Source organism: Nicotiana attenuata, chromosome 7 (assembly GCF_001879085.1).
Source record: "Nicotiana attenuata strain UT chromosome 7, NIATTr2, whole genome shotgun sequence".
Taxonomy (NCBI): domain Eukaryota; kingdom Viridiplantae; phylum Streptophyta; class Magnoliopsida; order Solanales; family Solanaceae; genus Nicotiana; species Nicotiana attenuata.
Window position 1 is genome coordinate 110,161,769 of NC_031995.1, and position 19,211 is coordinate 110,180,979.

The 19,211-nt window shown below is 37.7% G+C and overlaps 2 protein-coding genes across 2 annotated transcripts; one reads left to right on the top strand and one right to left on the bottom strand.

Moving 5' to 3' along the window:
- LOC109229695 lies at nt 1,140-5,676 on the top strand. Its single transcript, XM_019395226.1, has 8 exons — nt 1,140-1,254; nt 1,504-1,866; nt 2,404-2,489; nt 3,913-3,991; nt 4,071-4,130; nt 4,312-4,433; nt 4,516-4,587; nt 4,903-5,676. The coding sequence occupies exons 2-8, from the start codon at nt 1,504-1,506 to the stop codon at nt 5,003-5,005; spliced, it is 885 nt and encodes a 294-aa protein (XP_019250771.1). The 5' UTR covers nt 1,140-1,254; the 3' UTR covers nt 5,006-5,676.
- Nucleotides 15,767-18,276, bottom strand: LOC109230358 (photosystem II CP47 reaction center protein-like). Its single transcript, XM_019395863.1, has 2 exons — nt 18,211-18,276; nt 15,767-16,873 (listed from the first exon to the last, which is right to left on the bottom strand). The coding sequence occupies exons 1-2, from the start codon at nt 18,274-18,276 to the stop codon at nt 15,767-15,769; spliced, it is 1,173 nt and encodes a 390-aa protein (XP_019251408.1).

Sequence of the window (19,211 nt, forward strand, 5' to 3'; positions counted from 1 at the left end):
AAAATTATGAGTGAACAAGTAATAAAATACAAAAAGAAATCTATAACTAAAGAATTATATGCTCACAAATCCATAAAAATGCCAAATATTTTTCAATTTATGATCTTGTCCGAGTTGTATTTATTTTGAATACTTTAAATCATATTAGTGTATAGGATATTGAATCACTTGTGTCCCTTTGGTATTTGCTAATTCTCCAGCCAAACTTGCTTCCTCATAAATAATTTTTTTGTTTAACAAAATTATTCAATTATGTGACTAAGAAACTTTAATAATTATGAAGACCTATCAACAAGACTTGATTGACGTGTCACTATATTAAATTATTTATGCAGTAAAAATGTGATACAAATTAAACTTATTTAATTAGAATAAAATTATTAATTCTAAGAAAAATATCTTGAGTTTGGGCCCAGCACGGGCCTCCTGCAACTAGTATATCTATATATGGTCAAAATAGCACGGTATAGCCAGTTTTCGGACTGGTCATTCAAAAATAGCTAGCGTTTACTAAGTCAATAAAAAATAGCCACTATTTTGCTGCAACAGAGACTGGTCCAGCATAATATACTGGAGTTCGGTGCACCCGTGTATGAACTCCAGCATATTATGCTGCACCGGTATACTTTGCTGGCTCCAGTATAATATACTGGAGACTGGAGCACCGGTGCTCCAAACTCCAGTATATTATGCTGGACCGGTATACTTGCTGGAACTCTAGTATATTATGCTGGAGTTCTAGTGTACTTATGCTGGAACTCCATCATATTATGTTTGAGTTCTAGCATACTTATCTTGGAACTCCAGTATAATATGTTGGAGTTCAAGTATACTTATGCTGGAACTCCAACATAATATACTGGCGTATTTTCCGGAGTTTTGAACAATGTTTTCGCTCAGATTTATCTTTACATAAAAAATGGCTGAATTTTGATTGCTTTTGAAATTGAGCTATTTTTGAACGACCAATTGTAAATCTGGCTATTTTTAAATTTCACCCATATATATGTCTTATGCTTACGCTTGTAATTATTTTTGACGGACGGCCAATATGCCAAAGCCCAAGAAGATTTGGACCACTTGATTAGAAGGAACTTGGCCCAAGCCCAACTACCTTCTACTAGCCGGACGGAAAACAAACTAACGGATCGGCAATTTCCAAGCTACGTTCTAGTCCATCTATCCTCTGCGCTAGTTTGCTTCTTCGTATCTCTTTCTGCAGCGAGCTCTTCTTTTTCCTTACGGCATCAAAGTGTATGTTTCTGCTTTTTCTCTCCATACCTATTTTATTTCCTGTATATTACTTACCATTTAGGCCAAAATCCTTATCCTTTTGCGATGGTTTTTAGTGGTAACAACTAATTTTAGTTAATATGTGTTCTTATTTGTGACATATATATATATATACACACACACACACACACACACACACACACACATTTATTAGTTAATATGTTCTTACTTGTTGTTTTTAGTTGTTTATAATCAAAATTCTGTTTGTAGATGTTTATGTTGCAGCACAGTGCATCTCTTTTCCAACTACCTCGGACTTCCCATAGCAGAGTTTTTTCACCCCAATTTAGTCACTGCCACTCATTTCTAAGTTTTCATCCCAAGCAAAGCTCATGTATGAGGACGCTAACGAACTGCCAAAGGGCAAAAACTTTGCTGAACACATTTGAAGAAAACAACGATGATGGCGATTATATTGATGTGGAAATGGAGGAAAGGAAGGAGGAAGCGGAGGGCTTTTCTCGTAGTAGAGGGTTTAGAGGTAGAGAAGATGAGAAGAATTATGATAAAGATCCTGAGCTTGCTGAGATTCTTGGTAGCTGTCTTGATGATCCGGATAAAGCTCAGTCAAGGGTTAGTTTTTTTTTTTCTGGCGCATATGCTTTGTGAATTAATTTGTGGTTGTTTGTTTGTGTTTCCCTTTGTCTTTGGTACAACTTAAGGATTTCTGATTGTTTGTTCCCAATAATTTTGTATTCGTAGTTAGTTTCTCTTGAAAAGAAGTTCAAACAACAACTGAACCCCAATCCCAAACAAGTTATCATGTTGCATATAAACTCATAACGTGGATAACGATATCAAATTGATTGAATTACTTCGTATTTCCTTTTAGTTTGGAATTCACAAAGGAAGTCCAAACTAATTTTAATTAATTTGACATCGTTATGCAGGTTATGGCTTTTGTAACACTTTGTCTTTTGTATGTCATGTTTATGGCTTTTCTTCAATTGGATATGAGTTAGAATTGGATTTTTGTTGGTTTGAACATATGCATCAAAAGTAGATTGGGCATTAGTGAAGTGAAACAAATGTCTATTTGGTCGTGGTTTGTCTGTCTATCTATCTATTTTTTGTGTTTGTGCTGATTAATTGTATTTACTTTGTTATCAGATGGAGGAGAGATTGAGAAAGAAAAGGAATAAAATAGTACATACAAAGACAGGTTCAGCGACGCCCATGAATGTTAAATTCAACAAGTAAGCTTTAGACTCATTCACGAGAGGAGACTAGCCATGTTGAGAAAACATATTACTTGATGAATCTAACAATCATTAATTGCATCCTTTTGGCATGTCTGGTAGAATTAGCAATATTACCTTTCTCACTGGGTTCCACTCCAAAGCTGAGCAAAACCGTTAGATCTCCTTGTTCTTCATACAACTGCTGTTTAATTCCATTGACTGGGGTTTTATTTTATCTGCTAACCTCAAGTTGGTGAAACACGTATGCTGATGGATCTTGTCTAGCATGGACTCGCTCATCAGGATTGGGCATGAGCGGATTCACACTGGATAAAAATTACTCCATGAAAATATCAAACATACATGAAACAATTGATACTAATATTTAATCTTAGTTTTCGACTTTTTGGGAATTAGATGATGAATTAGTAGCTGTTGTTCTTATTACCTTTAGTATTTTCTATATCTGTCATGCTTCTTGGATTATTTACAATAGTTGTATTCTGATTGTTGTTGCACCAGGTGCTAAAGCATGGGTGTTTTGTATCCGTTGAGCAAAAACGGGTTGTAACTGTTATCTGAAAACATATCTTGAACAGCTTCATAAATCTATATATATTGTCAGAACACATTAATGTATAGGTAACAATGTACATAACAAGAAATAATCCAAATAACAAAAAAGTACCAAGATTATATTCATCTTTGCCTTTTGTATAATACTTTTTCTTTATAACCGCGGTGCCGGGCCAGCTTGCGCGCACTTTGATTAATTCCAGGGGGTACCTCCTACCAGCACATGTATCGAGTAATTCTGTAAATTTGATATTAGCCCTTCACTCGATGTGCGTGACTTTCTTTAGAACTGCTGTCAATTCCATTCCGATTAAATTGTCAGAGAAGGATTTCTAGTTCAACAATAGATGGCTATAGACTAGAACAACCAACCTGAAATGCCTAATATTAGAAGTTTTGTTAGGAAAGATAAAAAAAGTGCCTGTTTGAGAGAAATCAAAAGTCAGTCTTTTCTTTTTATTCTACTCATTTCCCTCTTATGCTTAATTATATTTAGAAGGATAGGGGATTGAACCTTTTCTCGAGTGAAAATGCTCGATACTTTCTCTGTTTTTTGGCAAATATGCCTGGTGATGACTTACCCCGCAATGAGCACAGCTTCTTCTTCTGGCTTCCACCTTTCTCTGAAGCATCTTTATGTCAGCAATTGAACAGAAAGTGTTAGTTTTAGCGTAGTAGTACAATTTGAGTCCTTTGGTTGTATCTCATTATAGTTACATTTTCCCACAATCCTGACTGAAGGATTATTATCTGACAAATATTCTGCATGCCATCGAAGAGTGCCTTGCTAGATCTGAGATCTGCTGGCAGATCCTTTCAGGAGTGCATTTTTCGTAACAAATTTTGCTTACTTCTGATTCAGATTTGATTTTACAAACTCCTACATATGGTTTGAGTTCTACAATGCCCCATTGGAGAAGGATATCTCCTTGATTTGTGATGTAAGTAATTTACGCTTCATGATTCTTGATACATTTGCTTATGGATTTTATCGACTTAGTTTTCATAACTTTGTTGCAGACAATTCGTTCTTGGCACATTGTTGGACGTCTTGGTGGATGCAATTCACTGAATATGCAGGTAAGTTCTGCAAATTATGTACTTTTTATGTGCTTATTTTAGAGGTTGGAAACAAAAAGAAATAACCTGTCAATCTAAAATGGTAGTAATATGTTTATTTGTGAAGCTCAAACAATAGCCTTTCACAGGGTCAGAGGTGTCTTATATTTTAGGCTCAACCCACTAAGTTTCTTCATGGCAGTTGTCACAATCTCCTTTGGACAAAAGGCCAAGTTATGATGCTGTTCAGGGGGCAAATGTAAATCCTACTACGTTCTATAACATTGGGGATCTTGAGATTCAGGATAACTTGGCTCGCATATGGTAAAGGTTATTTTGTTGAATTAGTTATCCTTGGATATGAAATGGTGCTTGTTGCTTATAAATTGACTTTTTCTTATGATAGGGTGGACATTGGGACAAGTGAGCATTTACTGTTGGATGTACTGATTAATGCTTTGACACAGATAAGCTCCGAGTAAGCTTCAGTCCCTTCTTCATTCTGAAGTAGACTCTCTATTTGGTTTATCTTTCTCCCAACGTGCAAACAAATTTTAGATTCAAGATGGGTATGCCTGGAACCTAAATCCTGGCCTCTAAAGACCATTATTAGCAAGCACCACCTTCTTTTTCATCTCAATTAATTGTTTAGTCAACAAAGCATCACATTAAATAGGCTTTCTAAGTTGTACTTTTCAGGCAGATTGTTTTTGTTGTATTCTTGCCGTTTGTTTTCCGCATGTTACTAGCAGTTTGCAGCCATAGACTCACCCCTGTAATATCTTCTTAACAGCTACGTTGGTATCAAGCAAGTAGTATTTGGTGAATCTGAATTTGAGAGCTGGAGGGAGAACTTGACATCGGAGGATGCTGGTTACAGTGTTCACAAGATATAGATGAGTGTTGACTCTGAAAGCTCCTTGTTAGAAGATGAAACAAAGATATCGAAGGTAAAGAAAGGTTGTAAGCAGTATTTGGCAACACAAAAACAACTATAGAGAGAAGGCTTTTACCACTCAGGCTTTCAAGCTGCTAATACTGGTGCTATTCGAGGATTTTTCGTCAGAAGCATTTCAACTTCTTGATGAAGCATCTAGTTTTGACTTCCAAAAATGCAGTTTGGGCTCACTACATCCTTACTTTTTGGAGATGAACTTAGCCGACGGTCCTCTGTATTGATTAGGTACCTGTAGCCATGCTGGTGTGAGGGACAACAGAAGTATAGAAAGCTGCAAGTTTCCTCTCGACTGATTTCCCTTAGATTTTGACAACTTCTTCGTGTAAGCAACAGAGTTGTATCAAAGCAATATCTTCCACCACCTATCAATTGGCAGCGGAAGTGTTTTTACCATTATAACAAACCTCACTCATCATCAACTGTAAGTTGAAACAACAAATTAGATACATCTTCATGCGTAGAGCAGGAAATAATTCTCAAATTAGAGGTTGAAAATCACATCATACAATGTGAAAGTGTCGTCAGATTGTACTATGAGAAACTTCTTTTAAGGTAGTGCTCGCTACATTTGATAGACCTTTAAACTAAGAAACATATAAGTTTCATCTATAACATGCTATTACAGGTGCGAAGGTGTAAGCTTCGATCAACCAAATGCAGAAATTTTTGACCACTTTGTTATCAATCTGCATGATTCCTGGAATTTATCAAGGTGAACTCAATTACTGCAAAATGACAAACATCCTTAGGTCCATGTTCTGCATGCCATGACATTATCTATTTATTTTGTCCAAGCTAGATCTGGTATTTCACTAAATAGGTCCACATAAAATTAATCAATTACTATCAAATTTTCAAGTCATTATTTTACACGTTAAAATAAAAAATTTCTAATTGATGACTTGTTCTTGTTGGCCTTTTTATCTAATTAATAAAATAAATCAATCAACTATACTTTAATATCAAGACAAGTGTAAACTTTAAAGTCTCAACAGAATCTCCACAAGATAACTGACATTACTTTTTTCTGGGTGTATTATTTAAAAGTTGAACTTTTATTATAAAGATATTTAAATAATTTTTGGGATAGTTTTAAAAAAAAAAGCATAAAAAATAAGGATGCTCAACTAATGGGTTTGGACCAAATTAAAGAAGCAATAACAAACCCAGTGTCAATCCACAAATGGGGTCTTGGAAGGGTAGTGTGTATGCCGAGACTTTCAAGCCGTGAAAATAGCCTCTTGCAGAAATGCAGGGTAAGACTGCGTACAATAGACCCTTGTGTCCGGTCCTTCCCCGAACTCCGTGCATAGCGGGAGTTTAATGCACCGGATTGCCCTGGAGAGAGGCTGTTTCCGGAACACCCTCGGCTTAAAAAAGGTAAAAGGAAGGGCAAATTAAAGCAACAACGACATATAATACTTCATTGATACCTCTATCTTTTATGCCTAAGATGATGTTAAGTTTTCGGTTTACCTAAAATTAATAAAAGATGACTAATCAACGGATTGCAACTCCACCTGCTCTTTCTAGTTTATTACCAATTAAGGTCTGGAATCGAAACAACTGAGACTACTAACCAAATCAACTGAATACATAGCGACGTTCTTCTTCTCTTCTTTCATTTTCCTTTTAAGAAAATTACTAGTAACTAGTAAGAAGCACGTCTCTATATATATTTCTAAGATTTGAGACATTGAAAATGAAATATTTTTCTTCCACGAAAGTGGAACTAACCGTATGCATAGTTTGTACATTTCTTGTAAGATGTAAATAATTTATTTTTGGGTAAAAAATGCTTACTGTAACACCAAGTTACTTTAAGAATTTACTATAATCTTGCTCAAATTGTATATTTTACTGCTGTGAAACTGCTGCGATTGCATGTTACGTTTTTGTTAAATGACAAATCCATTGTCATTCAAAGACAAAATCAAGATAGTAAATTAATATGCGAATTATCAGTGCACTCGTTAACAAAGCTAACGTAGCATAATCATATTTTTTCTTCCAGTTTTGATATACACATTTATGAGCTAAAAATCAATTAGGAATTGCACAATTGCGCTCAGATACTGCATCCACCCCAAATACCTAGGCACCCAGAGACGAGGAATGCGTAGTAATGGACGAGATGTTTCAGGGAGTTGAAATTAAGCATAAATCCACAGATTTTCGAATAGTGCAACCTTTCTAATTGCTGCTAAATCCATGGGCAAGTAAGAGACAACATGGTGAACTGAAACAATTTAGTAGCTGGATAAAAAGAAAGCAAAAGTGATTCCCATAGTAACGGCGAGCAAAATGAAAGTAGTCTAAACCGTGGAAATGGAATTATGGGAGAGCATTACAAGCATTGTGCTGCTAGGCGAAATAGCCCGAATACTACATCCTAGATGGAGAAAGTCCAGTAGCCATAGCCCATAAGTATTACTAACTTACGCTCTGACCCGAGTAATATAGGGCACGTGAAATTAATCCCATGCGAATCAGCAAGGACCATCTTGCCAGGCTAAATATTCTAGGGTGGCATCTCGCTGTCTTTATTGTGACATGTACGTACTATTGTTGCATTTCAAATCTTGATCCTCGCTTTTATTTTTATTTTTATACAAAGAACGATACTTATTATTGTCAAATGAAAGATGGTGGTTAAAGAATTCGTGGAAACTTGAAACTAATGGAGTAAAGGGGAGATGTATCTTCCAAAAATAGTACTGTACCGATAAAGACAGGAAAGAAATGTCCTGACCAAGCTAACAGAGGTGGATTCCATCTTTGAATTTGTTATATATGGTCCATGTTTGCTGCTAAGGCCTAAGAACTGAAACTAGCACATCAAAGGAACAAAGCCCTATTATTTCAAAAGCTCAAAATCAATCATCAGCTACTCCAAACCTACTGGAATAATCAATTATTATGTTAATTGACATTTACGATATGAATTCGAATCAACCTGTTTCCCATTATGAAGACAAATATCCTTGCTGTTGACCCTTAAACCGATGCTGGCGATGCTTAATACGTTAATGAATAGTTGTTTTTTAATTTCTTATGCTGACCCCATATGAGATTCAAACTATCTTTTTTCCATGCATGTTGATTTTGGTTATATACAAAACATTAGAATCATGACATCGACAGGTTGTAGAATTAACCCATTTGATAGATAATATGAAACAAAAAATAAAATAATTCGATTAATTGTCATATGTCCACGAACAAGACGGTTATAGGCTGCTTGACAAAAGCAATTATTCCCGTTTTCTTAGCCTCTCTCGAAACTATTTGACAGACACTACTAAAAATCCGATAAAAAGCGACCACAAAAAGCGACCAAAGTTGGTCGCTTATAGGCCTAAAAGCGACCAAAAAGCGTCCAAACATGCCTGGTCACTATATTGCTGGTCCCTTTACTTTAGGGACCAAAGTTGGTCGCTAATTAGCGACCAACTTTGATCTCTAAGGTAAAAGGACCAAATATTCCGGGTATTGACTATAGCGACCAACTTTGGCCGCTTTATTATTTTAATAATATAATTTTGGCGACCAAAGGTGGTCTCTTTATGTAAATTACGTTTTTTTATTTATTATTAATCATAAAATAGCGACCAACTTTGGTCTGTAAAGAAAAATATTATATTTTAAAATCTGGAAAATAGAGACCAAAGTTGGTCGCTATACTATAAATATTTTAATTTTTTTTAAAAATAATCGACCAAAGTTGGTCGCTAACTTCATGAATTAATTTTTTTTAGTATTAAGCGACCAACTTTGGTCGCTATATTTCCAGAAATTGTTAATTTTCTGGGAAATAGCGACCAAAGTTGGTCGCTTTTTGTGAATTCTGGGTTATATGGCGACCAACCTTGGTCGCTATTTCCCAAAAAATTATTTTTTTTAATAGAGAAGCGACCAAATAGCGACCAAAGTTGGTCGCTTTTTTGGTATATTGCTGGCAGGAACTGCCTGTTTTGGTAGCTACACCACCTGCCAGCTTACCAAAATTCCTAAATAGGCATTTTATGCCAACAACAACAACAACAACTAAAAAGCAACAACAACAACATTATAACGAACAAAGTATAAAGTTCAATAGAACTTTATACTTTAAGCTAACCAAACTAATAAGTTAACTGTTATTACAAAACCATTCGAAAACCGATTGTATTTGTCTAGTATAAACTAATAAGTTCAAAGATTGTTCTGTACATCATTATCATCACCGTCTGATGAACTTTCTTCACCATGACGGTATCCAGAATGGGCTATTTGTGGAGGATGGGAAGAACGATCACGGGGAGGACAGGAGGAACGAGCACGGGGAATNATTGTATTTGTCTAGTTGAAAGTGTATAAAAGTCAAGCATTGTTCTGTACATCATTATCATCACCGTCTGATGAACTTTCATCACCAAGACGGTATCCAGAAGGGTGTATTTGTCGAGGATGGGGAGAACGATCACGGGGAGGACGGGAGGAACGAGCATGGGGAATGCGAGCCTCTGGCGATGACTCATGAGACCGGGGAATCGGAAAACTGCCAGAAGCTAGGAGAGATATGATCTGCTCTTGCATGCCAATGTACTGAGCATCTCTAAGCTTTTCTCTTTCCTTGGCGGCTTCTAGCTCGGATGTTAGCTTTGTACAGTCTCCCGCATAGAGGAGAGGCTCTCCCCATCAAGTTGCTCGGCTTGGGAGGAAGTCCCTATTCCTTGCATTCCACACTTATAGCGATGGAATTTCTTATTAGGAAGCCCGTATACCTTCCCCCATTTTGGACCGCCCGCAGCCTGCGTCCACATTGTCTCAGCATCCTCGTACGATAGTTGGATTGGCTCGCCCGACTCATTAGGTGGCTGACTGCGTATGAATTGCTCCACTTCAGCTGTGAAGCGACCCTATAAGAAAAATTACATTGAATTAGTATTTCAAAATTTATATAAAAGTAAATCAAAATTCTTAATGAAAAGTGAAAACTTACATGTACAGTCGAGGCTCGGCCCTCGACCCACCTTTCTTGGTCCGTCTCTTTCTTCTTCTTTACAATATAAGTCTCCTTGAAGAGCTCATCTTGGTTCATCGGACGCCCCAACTTTTTTTTCTGAAAACTCATAAATTTTAGTTAATAAACAGAATAGATATACTTTGAAAATTAAAATAAATTAAGCAATTACGTACCATTCTTCTTTTTATCGTCCCTAGGCTGATCGCACCTCCAGTGTGCAAGGATCCTCCCTTCTCAGATGCCCGGGCTTTCTTTCCTTTTTCGCTCTTCTCTAAGAACTCTGCTGTAAGCCATTGCCTTTGCAAATCCTCCCATAAATTCTGAAGCATCCAGCCAGGCTTCTGGTTCAACTTCCTAGCTTTGGAGAAACAATGGGACAACCGCTTTCGAGCTTTGAGATGGAAGTTTGCAGCCACTTCCGCGCTATAGCGGTGTTCCCATACACACTTGCTCTGTATTTCAAAAGTCAAGTATTATATGGAAATATCATAAAAGCTATATTCGATATATTATACTTAGCTTTTATTAGCTAATAATTATTCAAAAGTTAAGTGCATTAACTGCTTATAATATAATATTAGTGCATGCTAATAAATGATTATACTGCTTAAAAGAATATTTATACCTTAAATTGATTGAAGATTGCCTCCTTGAGAGCGAATGGGAATTCACTCCAAGTCGCATAAGGACCATCATAAAGCTTTTTGGTGGCTTTGGTGATGATCCTTGTAGTAACATTACTAGGGATGAACCTGTAATTTTATTAAAAAAATACATTAATATCTTAGTAAAACTGTACTAAACAAAAAATGTTAAAATAACAAATAACTCTTACCCGTCACCCTCAGGGACTATGATGATCCTGCCATATTCATCATAATGCACCTCCTCGTCATTAGCAACATCATTGTCCGAAGCATGTACATCGGAGGCATGTGTGGAAGGTGTAGGGGGGTCAGAGCTAGTATCTCGCAGGCGAAGGCCTGCAATAGATGGAGTCCCAGATGAAGATGGCTGCGAGCCCTGGGACTCGAGCCCTGGAGTGCGACATAGCTGTATGGGCCGCAATGGGATGAGACACAGATAGCTGTGACCCGAGTGGCTGTGACACGGATGGCTGTGATCCATGTGGATGTGACATGGATCGATGCGATCCATGAGCTGCTGATGGATGCGATCTATGTGGTAGTGAGACATGTGGACTGTATGTAGGTCGTACAGTCCTATGCCCTCTGAAGAAAGACCTGGCGTCTGCACGAAGGTGTAGGGCTGGTGATGCGCTGGCAGCTCAGAATAGCCCTGGGGTGGAGGCCCAGACATAGGCACAGGCACAGACATCTGTGAAGAGGCAGGAAGGGATTGAGTAGTATCTTCTACCCTCCTCTTTGGTTTCTTAGCCTTTTCTCGACCCCGAGAACCAGTAGGATCACTGTTACCTCGACCCTTGCCTGTCATCTGCATAATATAATACATAGTTAGATTGAAACATATAAAGAAACTAGCTATAAACGAGAGTTATTAAAGAAACCAACTTTTTAAAGCTCATCGACGTATAGTTCCTCGTCCGAGAATTCTTCTTCCTCACTAGTTTGAGCTTCATCAGTTGATTCTTCTTCCTCGTTTTCTATAATTCTTACTTCATCTATATCAACTTCTTCCAATGTGTGTTCAGGATGTTCCAAATCATTTTCTAAAACTTCGTCCACTATTTGGTGAACACTGGAGATATCGTTTTGATATGCAACATCTAACATATTCTCGACTTCTACCCTACCCACAGGCTTAGTTTTTATTACAACCCACCAATCAGACTTATTCCACCGCAATGGATAAGGAGCATAATACATTTTCCTAACATTATGTGCAATTATGAAAGGATCATAGCGATCATACTCCCTCGTATGATTAACCTCAATTATGTTGTACTGATTGTGTACTCTTGTACCTCTTGTTGGATGTGGGTCAAACCACTTGCATCTAAAGAGTATCAATTTCTTAAAAGGCCAACCTGTATATTCTAGTTCTATTATTTCTTTGAGCACACCATAATAATCAATATCTCCATTTTGGTTGCCATTACCACCTTGAACCCACACCCCACTGTTGTTGCTATTTTTATTTTTAGAGCAATCCTCTGCATGAAACTTATAACCATTCACAACGTACTTAGACCTTGTTGCGACCTCAACCCCAGGTCCCCAAGATACATCTTTCAAAAATTGATTTACACCATTATTTGGATCAATTACCTACATATCGTTAAAAAAATTCATAAGTTAGCATAACTTCCAAACATTGTTTACCTACATAGTGTTAGAATATTTTAAGGAGAAACTTACAAATTATTTGAACCACGTATCAAATCTCGTATATACAACATCATGGCCAAATTGACCCACAAAGTGACTGTGACACATCAAATATTTTTAGTAGTTGCATTGAGATGTAATCACAGTAATTTTTATTATTTTGATAACTACTAAATCAATACTTACTTGAGATATGGTACAACTTCGGGACAATTTAGCAACACGTGAAGTGTAGCTGACTTGAACTCCATATCACTCAAACTTCTCTTTCTACCATCCTTAGAACATCGGCCTGGTTGATTGAATATGGACATAGGCGGATATAATGGATCATTCCTAAGGTCGACCGTGTGCCTGTTGGGCCTATTCCTAGCACATGGCACATTACTCTCAAAATAATAAGAACAAAAATGAGCAGTTTCCTTTGCAAGATAAGCTTCGCATATAGATCCTTCAATCCTATTCCTCTGCTTAACAAATTGTTTGCATTTGCCAATTGTCCTACATAATTTCAGGTTAGCCAAGAACATTTGTTTAAATTAAAACAGAAAATTACATCAAACTTAAAATATTACATCTCAAAGGGATACATCCATCTGCATTGAACAGGCCCTCCAAGTCGTGCCTCGTGTACAAGGTGGATTGGAAGGTGTTCCATCACATCAGAAAACCCACATGGAAATATCTTTTCCATCTTAGTAGAAGTTACACGAATGTTCTGATCCATCCGGAGTAGGTTTTCTTCCCTTAATGCGGAAGAACACAAGTCTTTGAAAAACAAACTAATCTCTGTGATGGGTTTCCAGATTCGTTCAGGCAAACCACAAAATGCAATAGGCACTAAGGTCTCCATGAAAACATGACAGTCATGACTTTTCAAATGTCTCAACTTCCCTACCTCCATATCAACTTTTTTCCCAAAATTCGACGCGTAACCCTCAGGCATCTTCAATTTCGTTACCCAATCACAAATTTGTCGTCTTTCCTCCAAAGTGAATGTGTAACTTGCTTGTGGCTTGAACAACTTACCATTGTTTGCTGTCTGCAAGTATAACTTAGGCCGCCTGCAATATTCTTATAAGTCCATTCTAGCCTTCGGGTTATCCTTTGTCTTACCTTTAACATCCATCACTGTGTTGAACAAATTGTCAAAATAGTTCTTCTCAATATGCATGACATCAAGGTTGTGACGGAGAAGATTATCCTTCCAATACGGCAACTCCCAAAATATACTCTGTTTAGTCCAATTATGAGTAACACCGTATCCGGGGAATCTATAAGGTGGAGCTTCAGTAACTTTACTGAAGTTCTGGACCCCCTCCCAAATTCCCTCACCTGAAAGTATCGGAGGTGGGAAATCATATTCCATTTTATTCTTTTTGAATGCATTTTTATCCTTCTAAACCCATGATCAGGAGGCAAGAATTGACGATGACAATCAAACCATGATTGCTTTCGGCCATATTTCAAAGTGAACGCTTTACTATTTTCCATGCAGTAAGGACAAGCTAGCTTCCCAGCAGTCATCCACCCAGACAACATTTCATACGCAGGAAAATCGTTAATTGTCCACATTAAATTAGCACGCAAAATGAAATTCTGCTTGGTTGATATGTCATATGTTTCAATACTATCGTACCACAATTGTTTTAGCTCATCATTCAAAGGTTTCAAATATACATCAATCAAACTTTTTGGATTGCGTGGACTGGGGATAATACAATTTAAGAATATATATGGACTAGTCATGCACAACTCGGGTGGTAGATTATAAGGTGTAAGAAAGAAAGGCTAACATGAATATGGTGTGGCAGATACAGAAAAAGGCGTGAAGCCATCCGCACACAGACCTAATCGAACATTCCTTGGTTCACTAGCAAAATCTGGATATGTCCTATCAAAGTGCTTCCAAGCTTCTCCATCTGAAGGATGACACATAACACCAGGTGGTCTTCTATTTTCAAAGTGCCATCTCATATGAGGAGCAGAACTCATCGACGCATATAACCTCTTTAACCTAGGTATAAGAGGTAAATAATGCATCGACTTGGTTGCGACCATATTCCCACTGGAAAGCCTCTTGAAACGAGGCTTTTCGCAAAATTTACAACTGTCCAAACCTGCATCATCTTTAAAATATAACATGCAACCATCTTCACAACAATCAATTCTCATTGACGAAAGTCCTAACTTAGAAACTAATCTCTTTGCCTTGTAGAAATCACTAGGTAATTCGATATCAGGGTCAACTAGTTCACGCATAAGGTCAATGAAAGAGTCCATGGCTCCTTGAGAAATATTCCAATCAGATTTCATACTTAGTAATCTAACTGCAACAGACAACTCAAAGTGCGGACTTCCGTTGCGTAGTGGACGACTAGCTTCCTCTAAAGCTTCATATAAACGTTTTGCGTCATCATTAGGAGTTTGTTCAACATTTTCATTGGGCTCACCCCCTAAGTGCATCCGAAAAGCATCTGCAACCATATCATGAATTCTAGAATCACGATTTGTATTCTCCACCGACCTACTACTTTCACCCACAACCATGTTATGAAATATCCCATGGCTACCATCGATCTCTCCATGACTAGTCCACACAAAGTAATTCGCTATAAACCCCTTACTATAAAGATGAACCTTAACTTCCTCCGATTTTCCAAACTTCATGCAGTCGCACCTAACACAAGGGCACCTAATTACTCCTTCATTTATGTATGGCGAAAGTGACATTGCATGTCTAATAAATTCATCAACCCCTTCTACAAAATCCTCCCGCAATCCCCGCCGATTAGGATAATTCCTATTGTACATCCAAGTACGATGTTCCATCTATATAAATAAAGCAAGAACAAATTAATTTAGTTAATTCAAGTATTTACAATGTATTCTTATTTAGGACAATGTATTTATAAGTACTCTTATTTAGGTATTGCTAATGTATGAATTGTTTCTTTTAACAATTTAACTCAATATAAATTAATACAAGAACTAAAAGATCATAATTTCTACCTTAAGTTCATAAATCTAATGTAGTTCAAACCAAAAATCCCAATACTAAATAGACAAAAACTCTAGAAAATTACATAAAATTATATAGCAAAAATTAAAAATTAAAAAGATAAGAAGGTAGATTACTAACTTGGTAGATTAAAAGGAGGATTAAAAAGCAGTGGTGGCAAGGGGTGGGGGACAGCGGCTCCGGCGATAGTGGTAGCGGCGGACAGCAGCTCCGGCGACAGTGGTAGCGGCGGACAGTGGTAGCAGCGGCTCCGCCGTGGTGGCGCGCGGTCACAGTGGAGGCAAGGGGTGGGGGGATTGATTTGTGTAAGGGAAATAGAGAAGGGGAGGAGAATATGTTGAGAGAGAGTTTGGGAAATTTTTAGTAACAAAATAAGAGATTGGGAGGGCANAGTTCACCGCCGTAGAACTCAACAGTTACACCTACTTGTTCAACACTATACTTCGATTCTGCCCTTCTAAAAGGAACATCGGCTCTAACAATTCCATCGCCATCTACCAAAACGACCGGAAATGTTTCAAAAAAAGTAGGCATACGACGTACAAAAAGTTCACGCCCTTCTTTATCTCTAAAGATAGGGTGCCCTAACCATCCAACCGCTATTCCATCCCCGTTATCCATTGAGCCCGCTCTGAATAATCCCCCTTTTGCCGGATTATTGCCGATGTAATCATAAAAAGCTAATTTTTCAGGAATTTTAGACCAGGCTTCTGATAAACTTTGATTTTCTGCTAGCCCAGCACTAACTCTTCGATATATTTCTTGCTGGAAGTACCCCTGATCCCATTGGTAACGAGTGGGCCCAAATAATTCAATCGGGGTTGTTGCCGAACCATACCACATAGTTCCGGCAACAACAAAAGCTGCAAAAAAGACAGCAGCGATACTACTGGAAAGGACGGTTTCAATATTTCCCATACGCAATCCTTTGTATAGACGTTGTGGCGGACGGACGCTAAGATGGAATAGGCCCGCTAATATGCCCAATGTTCCTGCTGCAATATGATGAGAGGCTATTCCTCCTGGAACAAAAGGATCAAAACCTTCCACGCCCCACGCTGGATTTACAGGTTGTACTTTTCCCGTTAGTCCATAAGGGTCGGACACCCATATTCCGGGACCATACAAGCCTGTTACATGAAATGCACCAAAACCAAAGCAAGCCACCCCTGAGAGAAATAAATGAATTCCAAAGATCTTTGGCAAATCCAAAGAGGGTTTTCCTGTACGTTCATCACAAAATATTTCTAGATCCCAATACACCCAATGCCAGATAGCTGCCAAAAAGCATAAGCCAGAAAACACAATATGTGCTCCAGCTACACCTTCGTAACTCCAAATACCCGGATTCGTTACAGTCCCCCCTGTGATACTCCAACCGCCCCATGAATTGGTTATTCCTAAACGAGTCATGAAGGGTATAACGAACATACCCTGTCTCCACATTGGATCAAGAACAGAAAAATTCTTTTCTCGGGCTCTAGACCTCGGATTTCGACTCCGGGCACATGCCCGAGTCCCATATTTTTTTACGGACCCTCTGGGACCGTCGAATCACGGGTCCGGGTCCGTTTACCAAAAATATTGACCGAAGTCAACTTTAATCATTTTAAAGCCACATTTCGAAATTTTTCACAGAATTTAACATATAATCTTTCTGGCTACGCGTCCGGACTGCGCACGCAAATCGAGGCAAGTAAAAAATTAGGTTTTCAAGGCTCGAAAGCGCGGAATGAATGAGGAAACAGGTGATGACCCTTTGGGTCGTCACAATATTCTATTGAGCGACCAACATTGGTCGCTAAAGTTGAATTATATTTATTTATATTTTATAATTTTTTTAAACAAAATTATAATTATTAAAATTTTATAACTGGGTCCCAAATTAGCGACCAAAGTTGGTCTCAATCTGTTTACTCTTTATATAGCGACCAACTTTGGTCGCTAATTTTAAATTTTATTTATTTATATTTTATTATTTTTTAAAAATAATATTATAATTATTAAAATTTAATAGGCGGGTCCCATGAAAGCGACCAACTAATCTGAGTAATTCTTTGACCAAACAAGTCTGACCAGTCCGGTCAACAGTTTGATAAAGTTTTCGACCAAGTTGCGACCAACGTTGGTCGCTAATTTATTTAAAATCATTATTTTATTATTTTCACCAGTTTAGCGACCAACTTTGGTCGCTTTTCTTGACAGACCAACGTTGGTCGCTAAAGTCTGGTCGCTTTTTGCAGGAATTCTAGTAGTGAGATAAGATACTATGTAACTGTCTGGGGCAAAATTGATGAACGACATGTAGATGCTCGACGAGTTGACACGTGAAAGTAAAGACAAGTAAAATATGAGTCAACAAATAGCTGAATAAGTTTCGAAGACACTGGAACCAGGGACGAAGATCTGAAAGGAAGATATCGGTTGGAAAAGACAACATTCAATGAGCAGTCATTACAAAGGATCTTTGCATTAATACTTAACCGTTATAGACATCAAGAGGGATTTTATTCACATTAAAGAAGAGCTTGGTTTGGAAACCTTGTCTCACAATTGAACTATAAATAGAAGAATTTGTATTCATTGTAGGACATGAAAACTTCTGTACGCAAAAAGGCTACTGATTTTATTAACTACATTCTTTCTTTCTATTCAACATATTGTTCTTATTCTTGCTTCCAGAGAAGCTCATCTCATAGTCAGGCTTGTATTTTCTTCTAGTTTATTTCTGTTCTTAGTATTTTTATATTCTTGGATCAAATTAATTCACGTGTTTATAAACCACGTTATAAATTTAACTTTACCATTTTACGGGCAAACAGTTTGGTGCCATCAGGGGCATAGGCAATTGTGTTATTACTTTGATCCATTCATCTGTTACTAACATATTTTGATGTTTTGCTTTAGTCAAAGTAAAAACAGATATCGTAGCTAACGATGTGAACAACTCTTTTAATGTTGGAACAAACAACGAGCGTAAACATATGTTCCAGCGTGATCATTCAATCAGCAAACTCGAAACAACGGAGATGAGATAACTCCGATTCACGAAGAATTAAACCCTCGGCATGTGAGAAGTCTTACTCCTGATGATATGGACGATGAGCCCGTTGTCGAAACGGTAAAAGTTTTGAGAGCGCAACAAAAGCAAATTATCAACCATCTTTCAAGACAAGACAATATAATAATTGAGCTCTAGCAAGCACTTTCGGTTGCCTCCAATAATTCCAATGGAGGAGTTCGAGCACCTCCTAATGTGCCTACAAATCAAATAGCGCAAAGAACCGGTAACGTCGCTTCGAGGGAGGAGTTCGATTTTATTGAAAATCAAGCAGTGGTGCAGGTAGTGGATTTGGGAACAACAATAACACAAATGATCCCTTTAAAGCCGAGCTCATGAGATTCATTAGGAAAATGAATGATCGGATGGATCAAAATGATAAAGAATTCCACGACCGGATGGATCAGATCACGGAAGCACCATCGGTGTCAAAGGGGCCTAAATCAAAGAAGTATAAACCAAGTGCAGCCCCGGAGTTGATTCCAAAAAGATTCAAGATGCTGGATGTTTCAATGTATGATGGAACTTCGGATCCAAAAGAGCATAAGGCAACTTACACTCGGAAATGATTTGGCCCCACATGAGATCGAATATGTCCTGCTGAAGAAATTCGGCGAAACCCTAACAAAGGGTGCTTTAACATGGTACTCTCTTTTACTTGAGCATTCTATTGACTTTTTTGAAATGTTTGCGGATTTCGTTTTAAAGCTCATGATGGAGCGAGGAAAGTCCAAGCTAAGAAAG

Coding starts and splice junctions, on each gene's coding strand:
- LOC109229695 (XM_019395226.1), top strand. CDS start 1,504: ATGTTTATGTTGCAGCACAGTGCATCTCTTTTCCAACTACCTCGGACT. Junction 3,992..4,070: donor ATATCTCCTTGATTTGTGAT/GTAAGTAATTTA, acceptor ACTTTGTTGCAG/ACAATTCGTTCTTGGCACAT. Junction 4,588..4,902: donor TTGACACAGATAAGCTCCGA/GTAAGCTTCAGT, acceptor TCTTCTTAACAG/CTACGTTGGTATCAAGCAAG.